We start from the raw sequence: 21,637 nt of genomic DNA, 5'->3' as shown, positions 1-21,637 counted from the left end.
ATCCTGAATGTCTACTCTCTTAGGACAATGAACCATCTGACCAGAGGGGCATCAGCTCCTTCCTGAATTGTCTATTCTCTAGGAACTATGAACTGTTAGACAGGAGTTAAGCATTAATTCAGCTTGGCTGGATTTATAACCATCTCCAAGACAGACCCTAATGTGTCTGTGACGGTCTTACTGTAAAGGATTAACCGAGGAGGAACCATCCCACGGGCTGAAGACCCAAGGCACCAAGATGGCTTAGCAGGTCAAAGTGCTTTGTCACCATGCCTGATGACCCAAGTTTGATCCCCAAGTCACATGCAGTAGGAGAATATGACTCTCAAAACGTCTCCTTATTGTTGGAGCACAAAGGATGCAGACACGTGAGGGGAATTCTGAGTGCTCATGAGAAAACAAGAAGAAAATAAGGCCAGAGTCTTGTGGCCTCAGTTTCTTTAAAAACATGGAATTGTTCTTGGAACATGCTTTCATACCCAAGCCAGAAGCGGACAGGAGTTTACACAGATTATTCATTACAACTGGCTACTGTGCTTTGTTCATATGCATGTGTGGGAAAACCTGTTCTGGCCATGTGCTGCTTGAACTTCTGAAGATGTACAGCTTGACCTCATAAGAGCTTTATTCATGAGACCTCTCTTAACCCTCAGAGCATAAACTAGCCAACGCTCTGAATAAAGCTGGCTACTGCATACAACTTTAACCTGCCTCATTCTTAGGCTCCATTCTCCCAGCTCCCACTGCCTTTAGAATGGGAACAGTTCCAGATGAATCACACACTCACACAATCTGTGCACACATACACACACACACAGGATATAACTTTTTTTAAGTTTTAAAAAAGGCCGAGTGTGGTAGCACACACCTTTCTTTCAAGCACTCTGAAGGCAGAGATAAGCTCTGTGAGTTTAGATCTAGCCTGGTCTACATAGTATACTCTAGACCAGATAGGGTTACACAGTAGGATCCTTTCTCAAAATAAATAAATAAATACAAATTAAATTAAGGCTCAATAAAAAAGGAACAAAGGGGAAAGCTGTCAGAAAGCTACTATTTATGTCGCCTACTGACCCAACTGGGTGTAAGCGGGCAGCGCCCGGCTCATCACTCTCATGTCTTCCCCTGGATGACAGACTACAGAATCCCCTCAGACCATGGCACCGCCCCTAAAAGCCCCCTGCACTCCTGTAAGTGGCCCCTTATGGAGTACGTGGATGCAGCAACACAAAAACTGATGGAGAAACGCTAGAAGCTCAGGTAATTGGCAGCCTCCTGACCCTGAGCCTGACCCTCACCTTCACCCTCATCCTCACCCTGCATGTGGGCAGAGAGGGCGCTTTGCTGTGTGTGTCCCAGCTGAGCCCTGTCAACAGTTTTAGGGCCAACAGAGGGTGGCTTTAAACAAAGTCACTTGACAACAAGCAGCTACCAGGCACTGCCTGGGCTCAGAAGAGAACACAAATACAGGACTCCTTACAAATGTGTTCCATGCTCCGAGGTCTCAATGCAGCAGATGTTTGTGATGTGGAGCACATTTTTACCAACAAGCAGGCAGATAATGAGAGCTGAGAGTCTCAGGCTCACAAATGAAGGCCCCATTCAAGCCTAATGAGGCTAAAATGCACGTTAATTTACAGGGAATATAAAAGAAAAAAATATTTTACCAGACTGGCAATGAAAGAAAAGAGGAAATCAATATAATGAAGAGATAGCATCTACTGATTTATTTTCTATAAAGTGCCTAATGGAAGGCAGTCTAAACATTTACTGGATCCAGGCACAGATTATCCCATTGAATTCTCAAACAAACCTCTTGAACAATTATTAATTTAAGGCAGATGGGTGGTGTGCACCTACAACCCCAGCACTTGGCAGGCTGAGGCAGCAGAGAGAGAGATTCCGGACCTGCCTGGGCTGCCTAGCCAGACACCTGCCTCAGAGAATAAAAATCACTGTCATTCTAATTTTAGGACAGATAATTCAGTTTGAAAGGCTACACAGGTACATATCGAATATGTATCCATATATGTTTCAAAATATGAGCAAGATGGTGTGGCAAGTAAGGGTGCTTGTTGCCAAGTCTGACCACCCGGGTGGGATCCCCGGTACCCACGTGGCAGAGGAAGAAACCGACCAGTGCTGGTCACTGGCTGACCTCTGTGTGTACCCATGGTTAGGATGGGGAAGCTCAAATATACACATGAGCATTTGGAAAAAAAAAAGAAAAAGAAGAAGAAAAGTCTTAGATTTTAAACCAAACCTTTGACTCATGGCCTGAACAGCCTCATAAATAAAATGAAAAGACAAAGGAGGTAGGAAAGAAAAAAAGACAAATTCCTTAATCTGGTTCAGTCAGTAAAACTGGAGAAAATGCTAAAAAGATGTGAATAGGGACCATGTTTGAAACGGCATCCCAAAACACTCCAGTTTCTACTCTTTGTGTAGTACTTACGTATTTATTTAGTGTGTGGGCATACATGGAAGTCAGAGGTCAGCTTGCTGGCACTGGCTCTCTCCATCCAGCCAGGGATAGCGCAGGTTGTAAGGCTTGGTGGCAAGTACTTACAGTGACCTATTGTCACTGGCCCTTGCTTTTGTTTTGGCTGTTTTGAGACATGTGGTCTAGGCTAGCCTACAACCAAGGTAGCTGAGGCTGATCCTGAGCTGTTGATCTCCTGCCTGCGTCTCCCAGGTGCTGGGGTTACAGTGAACTCTCTCACACCCAGGTGCTGGGGTTACAGTGAGCTCTCTCACACCCAGCTTGCTTCTACCTTAGGATCCTACAAAAGATTCAGCTCACCTACAACCCAAGACAATGGGTGTGCAGGGCCGGCACTGGGTGTGCAGGGCACGCACAATGTAGGGTGTGCCCGTGAGCCTGATGTACTATTAACTTTGAACCAAACTGCCCTGAGGCTCACATGAGGACTTTCCCCTTTTGCTGAGTAAGGTCACGACTCCAGGCTTCTCTGTGTTTGTCTCAGCCCTGGGCAGGCGCTCCTCTGATGCACTGCCCTGCACTGAAAGGCTCTGCCTTCTGTGCTAGAGTCCCTCCTGAACCAATAGACTATGATGCACACAGCCTCATGTCCTCAGACCTGATATATCAGTTACTCTTACTAAAGGGTTTTATCTAATAGTTTAAACACGCTTCACTTGGGGGTGGGGGTGGAGGTAGGGATTATCTTGGCTGTCACATTGTTTCTCAACAATGGAGTTTTAGATACTCCTCTCCCTCCCCTCCCCCTTCTTAATGCCTCCTTAGCCTCCACTAGTCCTCTTTCCAAGCCTTTATTGTTAATTATGTAAATGTGGCTATGTGCACCTGTGTGTGGTGCCTATGGATGCTGATATAGGTGTCAGACTGCCTGGAGCTGGGATTAGAGCCGCGAGATGCTGATGCTGGAACCAGAACGGTATGCGTTCTCAACCTCTGAGCCATCTCTCCAGCGCAGCGCCGTCCACTGTTTTTGTTTTCATTTCGTCTTTTTTTTTTTCCACACTGAGTATCACCCTGTAGCCCAGTCTGGCCTCAAATTCTGCCTCAGCCTCCCAAGCACTAGGATTACAGGCACGAAGCCACCACCACAGCAAAAATGTCACCTTTTCAGACATTAACTCTTTGAATCCCACTCAACAAGAAAGCTTACCTTCTGGTTTACTTAACTTCTTTTTAGTTGGTTGTTTGCTTGCTTGAAATGCTGGGGGTAGAACCCAGGGCCTCACTGATCCCAGCAAGCACTCCACCACCAAGCCACATTATCAGTCCTGTTTCAGTCTCTGAGTTTCAAGAGATAGGGCATGATGGTGCATACCTGTAACCCCAGCACAGAGGCAGCCGAGGCCATGGACAAGGTAGGCCTTGTACACAGAAGGAGTTCAAGGCCAGCCTGGGCAACTTTGCAAAACCCTGCTTCAAAACAGGAGAGAGGAGCTGGGGAGAGAGCTCAGTGGTATCATGCTCTAACTGGTTTGTCTTGAGGGCGGGCATGCTCATGGCCAGCTCCTTGCAGAATCCCAGGGAGAACTACCGATCTCCAGAGAGAGCCACATGTTCATGAAACTATTGAAACTGCCAGCAGGTGGAATCAGCCGAGGTGTCCATCAACAGATGAATAGGTGAGGAACATCTGGAGTAAGAGGCTGGTGGCAAGGCTCAGTGCGCAAAGGCAATTGCCACCAAGTCTGACAACCTGAATTAGATCCTGGTGTCCACATGGTGGGAGGAGGGAACAGACTCCGGAAAGCTGTCCTGCCCTCCGAATGCACACAGATTTTCACTCTTGCTAGACCACATGTTTCTCTAAGAAGCTGAAACATCAAATCTCTCAAGGCAGCTCACTGTATTTCTATGGACTTCAATACCATCTCCACACCTCCCATCCTCGCTATCTGTTTTCCCCTTGAGTGCTTCAGTGAGGGCTGGTGCAAGTAGCACCAGCAATCCTGCTGGGATAAAAGGATGAAGTGGGAAGCTGAAAGAGACCATGAGCGGTGACACAGCTTTCTCTACTTCAGAGTCATGTGAACAGGAGCCAAATACTCAAAAACCCCAGCAGGGAAATCCACTCTCTAACAAATACCCACTTCCTCACTTCCTTCCTTCCTTCTTTCTTTCTTTTCAAAAAAATAGTAATTACTACTACCACCAGAAAATTACCACCACAAATACGGTGGTGGCACATGGCTGTAATCCCAACACTTGGGAAGTGGAAGCAGGAAGATCAGGGTTTCAAGTTCATCTTTGGCCACATGGTATAATGTCAACAGAAGACTTTGTTTAAAGGACATTTATAATAATATTTAATTTTTTTTTTCAAAATTTTTTTTGTAAAATGTCCACCATAGGAAACATGACTTCAGAAGAAAGAGTAGAGGAAGAGGGAGGGAGAGGGGGGAGAAAGAGAGGGCGAGAAGGGTGTCTATGATCTGGCCAAGCACAATAAAAACATTTTACTACTATATAATTTGTGGCAACATTTTTAATAGCTAAACCATAAATTAAAACACCACTAATCTCTGCTGTTGGCCAGCTTTCCCTGAACAGGGACATATATTTTCAGACAGCTTATATTTGTGCGTCATTAAAACTTCTGCCAAGAGAAACCTTTTGAACTTAATAGCAATTTTAAAATCAAAGAGTGTCTAGCCTGACCAGAGATAAAATGATAATGGCTCAGAGAACAGGAGTCCTGGGTGCCCAGCTCCTGTCTCCCTGCCCTCCTACAGAGACTGAGTCCTGGGTGCCCACCTCCTCTCTCCCTGCCCCTCCTACAGACACTGAGTCCTGGGTGCCCACCTCCTCTCTCCCTGCTCCTCCTACAGACACTGAGTCCTGGGTCCCCACCTCCTCTCTCCCTGCTCCTCCTACAGACACTGAGTCCTGGGTGCCCACCTCCTCTCTCCCTGCTCCTCCTACAGACACTGAGTCCTGGGTGCCCATCTCCTCTCTCCCTGCCCTCCTACAGACACTGAGCAGGAGCCCTGGGTGCCCACCTCCACCCCTCCTGAAGAGCATCTATCTCTAAAGCAGTGAAATGCTGCTTGCCAGCACTCTTGAGGCTCAGGGAATATTCAGTTTCAAAACTCCACACTGAGAAGGCAAAAGCTGGCTTCTAAAGATGAGGATTTTCTCCTACCAGTCACTCATCTTGTGGATGCTCTTTGGTCCCCAGATAGCCTCTCCATGCCCTACCTTACAGGCAGGATTCCAAACTGTCACTTCCAGCCCTGGCTTAACCCTTAAATGGTGGCCTCTATAAACTTGTACTTGAATATATAAAAGTATCCTAAATACATATATACATATGTATGTATATGTATATATATGTATATATATATATATATACACATAGTATGTGTGTGTATGTATTTTCCTTTTTTTCTTTTTTTTTTTTTTTTTTTTTTTTTTAATTTTTAAGACAATGTCTCATGTAGCCCAGGCTTACCTCAAAATCATGAAGTGATCAAGGATGAGTTTGAACTTGTGATCCTGAGTGCTGGGATTATACACCTCTACCACTATGCATAATCACTATGTGTTTTGGTTTGTGTGGTGGTGGGATGGGGTGGGAGGGTCAGTCCTTGCTTTCCACCTTGCTTAAGAAAGGGTTGCATTGTTTGCCTCTGTGTATGCCAGGCTAGCTAGCCCACAAGTCCAGGCTAAATGGTGAGTTCTAGGCTAGCCTGGACTACAGAACAAGACCCTATCTCAAAAACAAACAAAAAGTGAATGGATAGATGGATGGATAGAACAGAGAACCCACCTTCTATCTTACATAGCTTAGGGTAAAATAATCAGGGATAAGGGCAGAGACAGTGGGTAGCAGTTGAGCTAAAACCAGAGTGGCCCCAGACTGGTCCATTGAAGGTGGCAGGTGGGCAGGACTCATTAGACCTACCACCCATGCCTGGAGGTTTGAGATGTCTCATAGAATCTAACTGCTCAACCCAGCACTGCTTTCTTAGTCTAATGCAGTTACACAGAACGGCTCATCTTGTGTTGTCTATCTCCTATCTTAGGAAAAGGTCTTAGAAGATTTTTTTTTTAATCCCAATACCAAATATCTAAAATGTCAGTCTAAACTGACCATGTTGTACATGGCAGTGACGTACTGTAAAAATAAATCAATAAAATGGTTGATTTTTATAAACTGACCAGTCCCATAATTAAATTTATTTCTCACTCTAAAAAAAAAAAAAATTAAAAAAAATTGTGTGTGTGTGCAGTCTCCTCAGAACTCCCCTGGAGCTGGGTCCTTTGGGAATGCAGTAACTGTTCTCAAACACTGAGCCATCTCTCCAGCCCCACAAAGTAGAAGCTTTCGAAGAGCAATGGCTCAGTGCTGCTGTCCCGGATGCCCAGGACAGAGCCAGCTTCCCCGTGAATCTATGATCCGAATACCCAGAAATTCTGGACGCTTTTCCCCAGCCCTCAGGCAGCTGCCCTCAGCTGCAGCACACCCACCCTCAGCCGCAGCATGCCCACCACCAGGCTGCAGAGCTTACCTTGACCTCAATGAAGTCGGGGTTCCCCAAGGACACCAGCTCAGCGTAGGCCTGGAGTTCATCCACGTTCCAACACTTCACAAGCGTCAGCCTGTAGACTGTTCGCTGTTGCTGAAACAGAGGGCAAACAACTTGGCTTTAACCTGAGCATAAGCCACAGATTCACCCAAGAAGACTGGCCAGCACCCTTGAGCTACAGAGAACCCAGGCCAGGTGAAGCCCCTATGGACGTCTACAAACTGAAGATACTTAAAAAAAAAGGGGGGGGGGCTGCTCAGCTAGCTTAACTGGTAGAGCATATCTTTCACTACATGTATATGGATGTATCTGGGTATGTGTTTGTGTATAGGAACACATTGCCTTCTGGGGCCAGTAGACGGCACCAGACCCCCACCCCTATAACATGGTGCTGAGCATGGAACCCAGGGCCTCTGAGAGAACACCACTGCTCTCATCCCTGAGCCTTCCATCTCTGCAGGTCCTCAAGTGACAATCTGCAGACAGTAGAAACGTCAGTGATGATTAGATTCTCACACACCTTCCAGAAGGCACAAGTTGTTAGCACACTTCCTCCCCATACCCTCACCCCTACTTCCAGGATCCAGAACCGTGTTAGTCACTAAATGGCTGCCTAACACACACACACACACACACACACACACACACACACACACACACACACTGAACTGGCTTCAGTATAAGCAAGGGGCTAGTGAGAGGACTCAGTGGGTAAAGGTGCTTGCTGAAAATCCTTACAACCTGAGTTCAAACTCTGGGACCCACATGGTGACTGGTGAGAATCAATTCCTGCAAATTGTCTCCTTACCTGTGTGTATATGCGCACACATACACACACATACACACACACACACACACACACACACACACACACACGCACACATACATATGCACACACAGATACACAGATGAACACACATACACACACATACACACAAGTATTCATACAAGCAGAAGCACTCATACATTCACACACACATTCATGCCACACACACTAAATAAACAAATAAAAAAGTAAAATGATCATCAAAGAGAAAGCAAGCTCCCCAGTGGTGCTGCCTGGTAAGCTGCCCATGCTCCTGTGAATAACCCCTCTCCATGCTAGGGTAAGAAGTCGTAATTAAGCTCATCACGTGATGAAGAGATGGCTCGGCAGCTCAGAGCCCTTGCAGAGGACCTGAGCTCACTCCCCAGGACACATATTGGGCGGCTTACAACCATGTGTAACACTAGCTCTAGGGGATCCAACATGGCCTGGTCTTCATGGTCACCTGCATATATGTGTGTGTGCACACATACACTTTAAAAAAAATTTTTTTTCCAGGTCACAAAAAAGGCATTAAAGTAAAAGGGAGACCAGTTAGGAATAGCAGAGGATTCTGGGTCAAGCGAAATAAAAGAGGGGAACAGAGGGTAAAATGACCAGAAGGCATTACAGACATGTAGGAAAACGTCAAAATGAGACCCGGTATCAGTAAACAGATACATTGTAATCATATTAGATGATGGAAAATTAACTCAAATAACCTTTTCAAGCTTTTCAAGTTCACACGAGAATCATGTGGACTGTGAATAATATGGATTATCATTCTTTTCTTTCCGGCTTTCTTGTCGTTTATAATCGCTGACATTTCTTGTTGCCAGGAAAATCATGCCCATGGGTCTAACCAACGTCTACCAAAGAATCCAATTGGCGCAGGTTTTTTCAGAAAGCATTAAGACGGCAGCCATTAAAGACTCTGGAAGATGGACACCCCAAAACTCGGCAACCTTCCCAGGCCTGAAATAAACAAGACTCAAGGGTGTTCTAGAAACCCTTGAAAGACCACTATTGATAGTTTAAAATCAAAGTCTAACATTATGCCCTTGAGGGGAGGCCAGACCTGAGTAACAAGTGCAAGTTCCCTGGAGCTTTAGTGAGCAGGGCTCAAAATAATCAAGAGAAAAGAGGGGACACCAAACACTTCTGTGTTTGGGGAAAAGAAAAGCATAATTTATAAAAAGAAAAAAAAACATGAGAGTAATTTTTTTTTTTAAAGCAAGTCTCCTGCAGCCCAGGCTAGCCAAGCACAACCTTGACCTTCTGCCTCTATTTCCTGGGTCCTGGGGTGCACATGTTCCTGAATGCTGCAGCACCCTGCACATGTGAGAGCTTTCATGGAGCAAGCTTAGAAATCTATACTAAAGAGCATCTGTCAGGCACATCAAAAGCATTCCATTCCTATCTACTTAGTTCTTTAGAAAGGCATTTTACCAGGCAAAAGACAGGGCATTTCTAAATTCCCTTTAAATAGCTGTCAGGCTTCCACATCAAATTGAAAAATAGATGGAGAGATAGATGTTCAGCAGCTAAGAGCACATTCTGCTCTTGCAAAGATTTGAATTCAGTTCCCAGCATCTATGCTGAACAGCTCAGAATCACCTGGAATTCTAGCTCCCAGGGATCTGTTGCCCTCTTCTGGCCACACACACACACACACACACACACACACACACACACACACACACAATTTAAAAAATAAGAGATGTTTCCAGTTAAATTCACAGAAGGCTGTCTATCCCGTTGTTTTAAAGTCTTCCTGAAAGTTCTGATCAAATCCAGGAAGCCAGGGCAAAAAAGACTGAAGCGCACCCAAAAGCAGTAAACTATGAGTAATATAATTGGAAAACTACCAACTTAAAGAAAAAAAAAAAAAACAGATGCAAAGAAAGTGGCCAATTACCAAGGAAAATTCACCAGTTCTCCTAGCCTAGAGCCGCAGTGGGTTAAAATAAACCTGAGGTAGGACAGGATCCAAAGCATGCATGCTTCCTCAGTATGTTCAACTCCTATCTTTGTAAAATAGGGGATTTGTGCAGGCTTAGCAATGTTAACCTAGTAAGCCCAGCTCTTGAAAGGCTGTGGCAAGAATGCAGCAAGTTTACAGCCTGGGCTACACTGCAAATACCAAGCTAGCCTGGGCTACACAAGTGTGCTGGGCTAGCTGGGCGACACACCAGCAACTCTATTTCCAAACTAACAAGAAAGTCGTTTGTATTTGTCTGCCTGTTTTAGCACCTTAACCCTGTTGGACTTAGAACTAAGCCTTGCAGAAATAAAGCATGTCAAGTACCAAGGATCTGTTTAGACACCTCTATTAAAATACCATTGACAGCCGGGCAGTGGTGGCGCACACCTTTAATCCCGGCATTTGGGAGGCAGAGGCAGGCGGATTTCTGAGATCAAGGCAGGCAGATTTCTGAGATCGAGGCCAGCCTGGTCTGCAGAGTGAGTTCCAGGACAGCCAGGGCTAAACAGAGAAACCCTATCTCAAAAAAAAAAAAAAAAAAAAAAAAAAAAATGACAGCACTGAGGTGTGTGAGAATTCAAGGGGTACAAGCATGAGAACATAAGTTTGGATCCCCAGAATTCCAAACACATCTGTGACCCTAGGAATGGAGTAGGGGCTGGGGGATGGGCAGAGAGAGGATCACTGAGTCACTGGCTGCCAGCTTCGCTCCAGGTACAGTGTAAGAACCTGTCAAGAGGCAATAAGGTAGACAGTGACACAGCAGGACACCTGATGTCCTCCCCTGGCCTCCACAGATAGCATGGTACTTGCCCCCCACACACACATGCACAAGAAAACATCACACAAACGTACATCATACGCTTACACCCCAAAACTAAACTAAGTCAGCCCTAACAGAGGAAAGGTTCCATGCCAGCAAAGACCATTTACAGAATAGAAGGAAGAGAATATTCCAATTAAAAGCCCAATGATTCATTTATGAAATTACATGCAAGAGACTAAACTTAAAACACTTTTCTGAGAGACCTACACCACACTTTGCCCCTCTCTCTACCTCCATGGAAAGTAGGATTTATAAACCAAGATCAACTCCAAGAGGGATTTACAAGCCCTTTGAACACATACCCTGATGAGGCCCCTAACAGCAGAGCCGTGAGTCAGCACTTGCTGTGTGCCAGATGCTGTTACAAGTATTTGTGTCTTTCCGAGACTACAGTATCTGTATGTACATCAGAAGGCATCTTAGCAGATATGTGTGACTATTATTTTCACTTGACAAACACGAAATCCAGGCTCAGGGAGGGTAAAATGCCAAAAGCCACACCAGTAGTAAAGCAGGTGATCTGGGACATGGTCCCCACCAACAGGGACCCTAGCAATTAGGCTTGCATGTACCCTCGCTCTGCTTCTCTGTGCCTATCTGTCAGTCTGTCTCTATGTGTGTGTCTGTCTTTCCCTCTGTGTGTCTGTCTGTCTCTATCAGCTACACCTTGTAAAACTGAGATAAAATACACAAAGTAATTAAGACTAAGGACTTGTTTCAGTGGCTAGAGAGCTTGTCTTCCCTACAAGGAAGGTCCTAGTGCCCATCCCCAGGACCACATATACCAGGCATGGTGGCACATATCCGTCATCCTAGCACTAAGGAGACAGAGGCAGGAGGATGAGGAGTTCAAGACCTCCTTTTGAGGCAAACCTGTGGTTTACAACTGTTCTTACAGAGGACCTGACAGGTCTGTGCCCCACACCCAAACTGGTTGGATTACAGCTGCCTGGAACTCTGGCTCCAGGGAATCCCACGCCCTCTTTTGGCCTCTGAACTCACATGCACTGAGACACGCGTACTAAAAATTCTTTTTAAAAGATGTATGAGTCAATTCATATTCCAAATTGATGTTCCATTGTAATTAATGTAATAAAGTCCACCTCTCTACAGCTGAGCCACTTCCAGCTGTCCAGTGTCAACTGTTGCTATGCGGTAGCAATGGTGGTTTCCAACCAGAGGCAACTCTGCAACCCTGGGGCTGTTCTGTTACAACTTTGAAACTCCCTTCCACAGGAAACCTCGAGAAGCTTTTGTGGACTCCATAAGTGGGGGTGCTCCTGACATCTAGTGGGCAGAGGCCAGAGCTGCTGCTGAGCACAGGATAATCACAAGCTTCCCCACCCGCACCCCTTTTCCTGCTATCACAATTTTTCAGTGGAAAAGGCCAGTGGAGTGAAAGCCAAGAAGTCCTGTTAGAGGCTGGTCTTCCCGTGACCATTAATGGAGTCTTGGCTGTACTTGGCCAGTTGCTTAATGCCCATGTTTAGGATCCAACTATCTTCTTCCAGAAATGTATGACACCCTTTACGCACATAAAATAACAATGTAGTCACTGGAGTGTGTGTCGGAGCACGCACATGCCACACATGCTGCAGAGGTCAGAGAACAACCCTAAGGGGACTGAACTCAGGGTTTGGGGCTTGGCAGCACAAGCCTTTGCCCATTGAGCCATCTCACCAGCCCTGATTTTATTTGATTTTACATTGGAAGACGGGCTCTGACGAAGTCCAGGCTGACTTCTAACTCCCCATCTAGCCAATAGCCTTGATGTTCTCTTCTTTCTGCCTCTACTCAGAGCTCTGGGATTACAAGTGTTGCACTAGCATGCCCAGGAAAGTCATGTCTACCAAAAGTGATGGTCTGAGCTGGAGAGTGGCTGTGGAGAGTGGGCCTGGTCCTTCCTGGGGCTAACACTGAGTCAACCATGGAGCTATCTGGGCCTAGAACTCTCTTTGCACGGGTTTTTAAATTATAAAGCCAGAAGGCCAGAGAGATGGCTCAGTGGTTAGGAGCATTCCCTGCTATTTCAGAGGATCTGGCAGATGATCAGACCCAGCTCCAAGAGGGTTTGGCGCTCTCTTCTGGACTCTAAGGACACTCTACTCCCATGCACATACACATACAGACGTGTACACACACATATACATGCTCACATACACACGAAAAATTAGGATAGGCTGGCTGTTGTGGTGCACGCCTTTAATCCCAGCACGTCAGAAGACGACTCTGCTGTGTGTGAGAGCCAAAAACTGCTTTACACAGTGAGTTCTAGGCCAATCAGGGCTACAGAGCGAGACCCTCTCTCAATAAGTAAATAATAAAATCAAATTACTTATAAGCCCCATCATAGTTTGCTTTCCATTGCTGTGATTAGAACACCATGACCGGAAGTAACCTGGGAAGGAAAGGCTTACCTGGCTTGCAGATTATGTGTTGAAGTTTGATCTGTGGCTGCGAATTGTAATGCAAACCTAAGACCTGGTGGCCCCAGAGACACGAGAGTCCACATGCAGACCCAAGTGATGCTATGTGTGACCTTGCCCCCAATCAGTTCTGATTGGTGAAGAAAGATGCCTACAGTCTAAAGCTGGGCAGACTTGAGATAAGTGGGGCCTGGTGCTCCTGATCTTGGGATTAGAGGAGATCACAAGGGGAAGGGAAGAAGGTGGAAAAAGGAGAAAGAAAGAGATGGGTTAGGAGTCAAGAAAACATGGCTCTGAGGACTGGCCAACTGGAGTTAAGAGCAGCCTAGATAAATCATAGTAAGTAATAACTCGGGATTATGGATAAAAAATAGACTTTAATAACACGGAGGGTAGATAACTGACCAGCATTAGTGCTAATAAAGATTTATTATAAATATAAAGGTTGTGTGTGTCTTTTATCCAGGAACTGAATGATCAATGGCGGGGTGGAAACTATGGATTGGGACTACATATTTTCTACAACAGTTACAGCCCATTATGAAGGTAAGAACCAAAGGCAGGAACTGAGGCACAGATCATGGAGGAATGCTGTTTACTGGCTTGCTCAGCAGGCTTTCTTATGCCTCAGGACTAGGTGGCACCACTCATAGTGGGCCGGGACTATACCCAGCAATTCATATTCAAGAAAATGCCCTACAAGCTTGCCTACTGGCCAATCTAATGGAAACATTTTCTCAATTCAGGTTTCCTCTTCTCAGAGGAGCCTAGCTTGCATCAAGCTAGAAAAAAAATCTAACAAGTAGAAACTCACAGCCTTCTGGCTTATTTTTTGTGCTCTTTTTTCCTAGCTTTGTTTCCTAAGCATCTGAAAATTTGACCAGGAGGTGGCAAGCCTTTAATCCCAGCACTCGGGAGGCAGAGGCAGGTAGATCTCTATGAGTTCGAGGCCAGCCTGGTCTATAGAGGGAGTTCCAGGACAGCTGGGGCTATGCTACACAGAGAAACCCTGTCTCAAAAAAAAAAAAAATTAAAAAAAGGAGTTTGCACATTTCATCTAATTGGCACAAAGTCATTCAAAACATGTTTTTCTCTCTTTTCTGAGTATATGACATATGTGTATACAGATTTGGGAGCATGCATACAGGTAGCCACACATGCCACGGGACAAGTGTGGAGGTCAGAGGACTATCTGGATTGTCCGGTTTTCAGCTTCCACCTTGAGATGGGATTTCCTTGGTTGTTTGCTGTGCTTAACCCAGGCTAGCTGACCCATCGACACAGGGGCACTGATATTGAAGATGACCTAAGTCTGGCTTTACATGAGTGCTAAGGATTAGAACTTGGAGCCTCGAGCTTTTGTATGGCGAGTGGCTGGCCCACCGCACCATCTCCCATAGTCCTTATTTGGTCATTTAGCATCTCAAGACTTTCAGTGTGATGGTTTGAGTGAGCATGACCACTGAAGGCTCGTATATCTCAGTGCTTGTTCCTTACTTGATGTTTTGGGAAGGATTAGGAACTGTGGCCTTGTCAGAGGAGGTGTGTTATGGGTGCTGGGGGAGAAGCTTTGTGCTTTCAGAAACCCACACTAGACCCGATCTCTCATTCTCTGCCTCCAAACTGCAGATCAGATGCCAGCTCTCAGCTACTGCTCCAGCACCGTGCCTGCCTACCTACCCAGCCACAGACATGGTCATGGCCTCGCCCTCTGAAACTGCATGCGAGTCCCCAATTACACTCTTCCTCTTGTAAGTACCTTGGTCATGGAGTACCGTCACAGCAAGAGAACGGTGAGCCCCACCACACTCCCTCCGATCCCTAATAGTCCACATTTGTCTGATCTCACTTCACTGACTGCAGTCTTACAGGCCAACTTTGGGTTTTATAATCATCTCTATTCTGTGGATGGTCTGTTTCATTAACTTCTTAGTTCTTACTCTGTGGGTAATTTGCAGTTCGGTTCTGACTTCTTAACATGTATTGATCTTTAGTTTTTCTTACTGAAACAGGAACTCTGTCTCAGCAGAAACATTCTTTCCTTGTCACGGGGAAGAAAGCTCCAGACTGATGACCCACAGTGGGTCAGCCATGTAGCTGAGGCCTCCTTCAATCTTGAAGAACAGTGTCCCTGGAGCTGGAGAGATGGCTCAGCGGAGAAGTGCACTGACGGCTGTTCCAGAGCAAGCAGGTTTGATTGCCAGCACCCACACGGCAGATAACAACCATCTGAAACTCCAGGGGGTCTGATGTCCTTTTCTGGACTCCAGGACCACCAGGGATTAGTTTGTAGACACACACTCAGGCAAAACACCCATACACATGAAAAACAAAGTAATTTTTAAAAGGAACAAAAAGAAAAGAATACTGTCTCCATCTTCCCAGGTCTGGCAGAGTCCCAAGTAGGCTTGGCCATTTTTCCTCAATCCTCACCAGAAGACACATGAGTTAGACAGTGCAGTAAACAACCTAACGACAGAATTTTATTTATTTGTTTAGAGAGAGTACCTCACATCGCCCACATTGGTTAATGCCAGCTTGACAGAATCCAGAAGTGCATGGGGATGGGCCTCTGAGCATGGGTTTGAGGGATGATCTTAACTCTATTAACTGATGTGGAAAAGACACATCTTCACTGTGGGCAGGACCACTCTCTGCCTGGGATCCTGGACGGTCTAAGTGTAAAGGCAGCATACATGCATTCAATGCTCTGGTCCCAACTCTGACTGCCATGTGACCAGCTGCTTCAAGTGCTTGTGTCCTTGCCCTCCCTGTCTTCCTGCTGCTGCACGGAGCCTCAAATGTGAGCCAGAATAAGCCCTTTGCCCTGTAAGTCACTTTTGTGGGGCACTTATCATGTAATTGTAGCAACTTGAATTCTATCTACAGGACCAATGTAAAAAGCCAGATGTAGTGGCTCACATCTGTGATCACAGCATTCCTATTCAGAGAAGGGAGACAGAGGCAGGAGAATCAGCTGGGAGCTCAAGGGGCAGCCACCTTGGAGTATGCTGCCCACTGGCAGAAATAAGAGACACTTCAACAGATGAATGACATCTTTAAAAGTAACTGGAGAGAGTAATACAACAATGTTCTGCTGTAAATGGCACAAATGAGGAGAGAACAACAGAAACACAGGGGAGCCAGAGAGCAAGATGGGAGGACTGCCATCAGTTTACAGATGCAAATGGAATCATGCAGCACTTGCAGTTTTCTAAAACTGATCAAAGGAATAGAAAATGCACTCAGCTCCTCTGGAGCACAGGAGGAGCACCTTGTATTTATGGGATCACTGCAATGCTCTGACCAATTACAGGTCAGCTTGCTTGAGCAGCCCTAATTAAACACAGATGCATCAAATGGGGGCCATGAAAACAGGAGGGAGTTCTTGGGAAAGGGGGGTTCAGTGAGAATGGAAGGGGAATAAGAGAGGAACTGGGGAATTATATACATGTGTGAAATGGAATGGAATACATTTTTGTTTGTTTTTGTTTTCAAGACATGGTTTTTCTGTGTAGCCCTGGCTGCCCTAGAGCTGGCTCTATAGACCAGGCTGGCCTCAAACTCACAAAGATCTGCCTGCTTCTGCATCCTGAATGCTGGGATTAAAGGTCTGCACCAACACCCACCAAAACAAGTTTTAATAGGGCTGGAGAGATGGCTCAGCTGTTGAGAGCACCCGCTGCTTTCAGAGGACATGAGTTTGATTCCAGCATCCACATGGCAGCTCACAGCTGTAACTCCAGTTCCAAGGCATACAAAGCCCTCTTCTGGCCTCCCTGTGCACAAGGCATACACATGGTGCAGGCAAAATACTCGTATACATTTAAAAAAAAAAAGCAGTAAAGCTGGGCAGCGGTTGCACACCTTTAATTCCAGCACTCGGGAGGCAGAGGTAGGTAGATCTCTATGAGTTCGAGGCCAGCCTGGTCTACAGAGTGAGTTCTAGGACAGCCAAACCCTGTCTTGAAAAAACAAAAAACAAACAAAAAAAAGCAATAAAATAATTTCAAAATTAAGAAAAAAATTAAGGAAGGACATTGGGGCTGGAGAAATTGCTCAGGGCATGAGCACTTGCTGCTCTTGCAGAGGACCTGACACCTTACAACCATCTGTAACTCCAGCCCCTGGGGAAGACTCCCTCTTCTGACCACCAAGGGCAACTGCATAATACATAAATAAAAATAAAATAAATCTTTTCAAAAAAGAAGATTGTAGTTCAGCATTTCTCTGGAACACAGAAACAGTTTTTAAATATTAATACACAAAACAGCTCAGTAGCACAAAGCAGATGCGCACTGACTGACTGACGCTTATTTCAGGGATGGAATGTGGCTTGGTATCTGAAAATCAGTGCCCTTCACCATACCAGCAGAAGGAGCAGAATTTACTCAACAGAATGAGAATAAGCATGTGAACTCAACAATTATTCATAATTTAAACAACCATAAAGCCCTGGGAACAAAAGGAATAGTCTCCACACTAGTGATATTTGCAGGAAGTCAACAGCAAAATATTATTCATAGTGAGACAGAGATGTTCCTCCGGAATCCCGAAGACCATGGGAAGGCAGTGGTAGGGCCTTCTTAGAAACAGCACCACACAGCAAAGCTGGTCCTACACAGGCACGAAAGGATACCACGGGCCAGCAGGATGGCTCTGCAGGAGCAAGCGCTTGCAACCAAGCCTCACAACCTGGGTCTGATGCCGGGGACACACATGCTGCAAGGACAAACCCAACATTTGCAAGCTGTCCTTCTCCACGTCTGTGCTGATTCACGAATGCTAGGGTATACATGTGCCAGCACACACACACACACACACACACACACACACACACACATACACACACACACACACACACACTCCTCCACGTAGGTGCTGCTGAACATGCAGTATCTACAGTATATATGTGCCAGCACACACACAAACACACACACACACTTACTTAAAAGATCTTTTTAAACATATCATATTATTTGATTTAAGGAATTAATTATTTTAGAATTACTAAAGTAATTCTTATTATAATTAATTAATATGGTTAATAAAATAAAATAATATAATTAATAGAATAATTGCTAATAAATTAATAAAGAATTAATCATTTTAGAAGACTGTCATATAAGTATCCAAAAAAATCTAATTCCTACATTATCTATAATAATTTTTGAAAATTAAAAAATTAAGTATTATTTACCAATAGCACTCAACACTATATATTTATAAAAAATAAAAATTACAAAGCACATGAATGACCCCTAAAAAGGAACTGTAAAATACCATTTAAGAAATGGCAACTCCCACACCCGGAAGACTGAAGAAGGAGCTCTCAAATCCAAACCTATCCTGGGCCACAGGGTGAATTCAAGGCCAGTCTGGGCTATATGAGACCCTGTCACACACACACAGATACAAATGTGGGTCAATACTCTAATGCAAGGATCAATACATTCTGGCCCAAAGGTTGAATGGTCCTCCACTTGTTCTCCTTATAGCCTTGAACTAAAAATGGATTTTATGTCTGAACAATCACAGTGCCTTGTAACTGAGAACAGAGACCGTGAAGTCCAATTAGGCAAAGCGCAATACCACCTCAACAAATGTCAAGGCCTTCAGCAGGACTCTATCTGGACTCAGCCTCCACTATTACAGTCCAGGCTTTGTGGCTGTGAATTTATAAACCTATGTTTTCTCCTTTCCGAGAGCATCACCTCCCCACAATCCCTTCACTGTGCCTCTGGTGTGTGCGCGCGTGCGTGTATGCGTGCGTACTTAACTCCCTAGAAGACCTTGGGTTCGTGTCTTCCCATCCCAGGGGCTGGAGTTGTGTGGTGGTGCCAACTCTTCAGCTCCCCCTGCACGCAAGGACGCAAATTCTGCCTACACTCAGCACACACGGCACTATCCCAGAACACAGCTTTTGTAACTTTTAAAAAGTGTTTGTCTGTTCATTCGAGACAGAATCTCATTATGTAGCCTCGGCTGGCCCGGAGCACACAACGCAGACCAGGATGGAAACCACTGTGATCCAACTTGCCTCTTGAAAGCATATTTTGTGAGTGAAAAGAAGAAGCTGAAAGTTACACAGAGCAGACTGAGGCAAATCTACTCTAGGAAGAACAGGGTCTGAACATGTGGGTTACAGAGTGTGCTGGCGTATACACAGCATTGAAACAAAAGAGTGTCTGCGTTCGGGTAGAGTGTATACCTGAGTGCAGGCACCCAAGGAGGCCAGAAGATGGCACTGGCTCCCAAGGCTGCAGGTACAGGCGGTATGACTGCCCAGTGTCCTACTAGCCATCTTTCCAATGTTCAAGTCTGTAAGCCTTTAGGTGTTATATATAAAAATATTCATAGAGGAAATAGTTTTATTCCAGTGAAATGGTTCAGGGCTTGCTACCAAGTCTGAGACCCAGAGTTCAAGCCCTGGAACCCCCATGACTTAAAGAGAGAAGAGCCCCTTACAAGTTGTCATCTGATTTCCAGAGTATGCCTTGGCAGGCCCACACCCACACACAAATAGAGAGAGAGATACATTAATGAGTGGGAAAAAAACCTTTTAATAAAATAAACTATTGCAGTGACCCCTCCACTATCTAAGCGAGAAGTGGATCAAGCAGTAACTTACAATTCTGTCAGGAGTCAGAGCAAAGGCTGACTCTATGCAGCAGTATCCCCTGCTCTTTCTGGCGCCTTAGGTCATCATAATAAAATGCTGAAACCTATACAATTACATGTTGGAATTCTGCTGCTTCTAACTAGGCTGCACATTCCAGGTGAGGTTATTACAGCCCAGGCCTACAGCTCTCTTAATTCCAGTGATTTATCTTGACAGTTGCAATTCAAGACAAACTAGTTGAGGTGGTGTCAAAACAAGATAAAACAATCTCCTAAAATATGGCACCGACTTACTAGTAATCAAAGGGATGCAAATTGAAGCAGTAATGAGGTACCATTTTGGATTATCAAATTGGCACAGGTTGTTTCTTTTAAATAGCAATGCTCAGGGCTTCCTAGACAAGCACACTCATTCCCTCATGGTGGGACTGTGATTCAGCACAGACATTCTGGCAATTAACACGGCAACATGATTAGGATTCTAGAAAATATCAAACTCTGTTGATCTGGTAATTGCATTTCTAAAAATTTAGCCTATGGGAATGATAAAGCTCGTAGACAAATGCTGAGGAGTGAGACTATCCACTGGAGCCCTTCTAGCATGCTGAGATATCATAGAGTCTCAAGATGTTCAGCACCAAGCAACAGCCCACTGATCTATGGTGTGGCCACTGGTCCAACACACCTACAGTGGTATTTCAGGTGGTGTCTGCGAACCTCAGCATGGCTGAGGCATTCCTAGGGAAAGCAGAGCTCAGTGTAGATGTGTGGGCTAGTTTCTTATCCTATAGCTGTGATAAAATCCCCTGACAAAAGCAGCCTAAGGAAGGACTTATCTGGGCTTACAGTTCAAGGGTACAGTCCATCATGGGGGGAAGGCAAGGCAGCAGGAGCAAGAGGCAGCCAGCCACACTGCATCCAGTCAGACAGGAGTGAGCAACGCGTGCTCAAATGCTCACTCTCAGCCCACTTCCTCCCTTCTGTGCACTCCAAACCAGGCCTAGGGAACAGTGGACCCCTCCTTTGGAGTGGGTCTTCCAACTGCAATTAACCTAATCAAGAGAATCCCTCCAAAGGCTTGTCTTCCAGGTCCTGCCGAGTTAACATGCTATATGAGCTATCAGAGCAGGGTTCTAGGAAAGGGAGAGTGAGCTAAGTTGAGTTTGTTTTATTAGACTCTCGTTCCCACTGGAACCTTGGAAAAACCTGTCATAAAGGAATGTTTACTGACAGGCAGTGATTTTCGTTTTCAATTTGTAATAGATGTAGTAATGGGTGGGTGTGGTGCTCTTGTGACTGAAGAGCACTGCCATGAGGTGACAGAGTGGGTCCCCAAGCACAGAGCACCATATAGAGGTCAGAGAACAATGTCACCAAAATCAATAAGCAGACGCTCTCGTGGTGCACCCCCGCCCAGATGCCGAGTCAGCTGCTATCATTTACACTTCTGTGTTTGAAGACATGGACAGAAAAACCAACCCCCTGGCAGTATTCCCAGAGACACATCCCATCCATCATGCCCGTAGTAAACTCTTATGGACAGAAGCAGCCGAACCCAAGGCCCGTGGAACACAGGGGTGAGGGACCTCAGATAAGCCAATGAACTCAATAGCAGATCTACATTCCAGAACTATTGCTTAAGCTAACCCCAAGGTCGGAGTTCCAAATAGTAAGAAAATGAATCACAAGATTTTAGAGTTTCAAAATGTCTAGATTCTTTAAGTCAATAAATGTCCCTGTGCTTAAGACTGGATCTCAAAACTAAAAGACCGATTAAAGACAACTGGGCCCAAGAGTGAAGCTTTTCATGTTCCCTCTCTGGAACAAGTGAGGTGTATCTGGTGCTCTAAAGTAAAATCAGAAATGACAGCAAGCCGAACCGGCAAGAGGAAGGACAGGACAGGGAGATGGCCCAGCAGCTAGCCACACCTGCCAAGAGGAAGGAC

The 21,637-nt window shown here is 45.4% G+C and overlaps 1 protein-coding gene across 1 annotated transcript in view; it reads right to left on the bottom strand.

Moving 5' to 3' along the window:
* LOC116068498 (S-adenosyl-L-methionine-dependent tRNA 4-demethylwyosine synthase TYW1) overlaps positions 1 to 21,637 on the bottom strand; it is an 85,256-nt gene that overhangs the window by 8,861 nt on the left and 54,758 nt on the right. The window contains exon 14 of the mRNA XM_031338123.1: positions 7,012 to 7,122. Within this exon, the coding sequence (XP_031193983.1) occupies positions 7,012 to 7,122 (111 nt within the window). The remainder of the gene's footprint in view (positions 1 to 7,011; positions 7,123 to 21,637) is intronic.

The sequence above is a fragment of the Mastomys coucha genome, unplaced genomic scaffold, assembly GCF_008632895.1.
Source record: "Mastomys coucha isolate ucsf_1 unplaced genomic scaffold, UCSF_Mcou_1 pScaffold22, whole genome shotgun sequence".
NCBI lineage: Eukaryota > Metazoa > Chordata > Mammalia > Rodentia > Muridae > Mastomys > Mastomys coucha.
The sequence above is the reverse complement of the archived record's forward strand: the minus strand, read 5'-3'. Positions and strand labels throughout refer to the sequence as shown.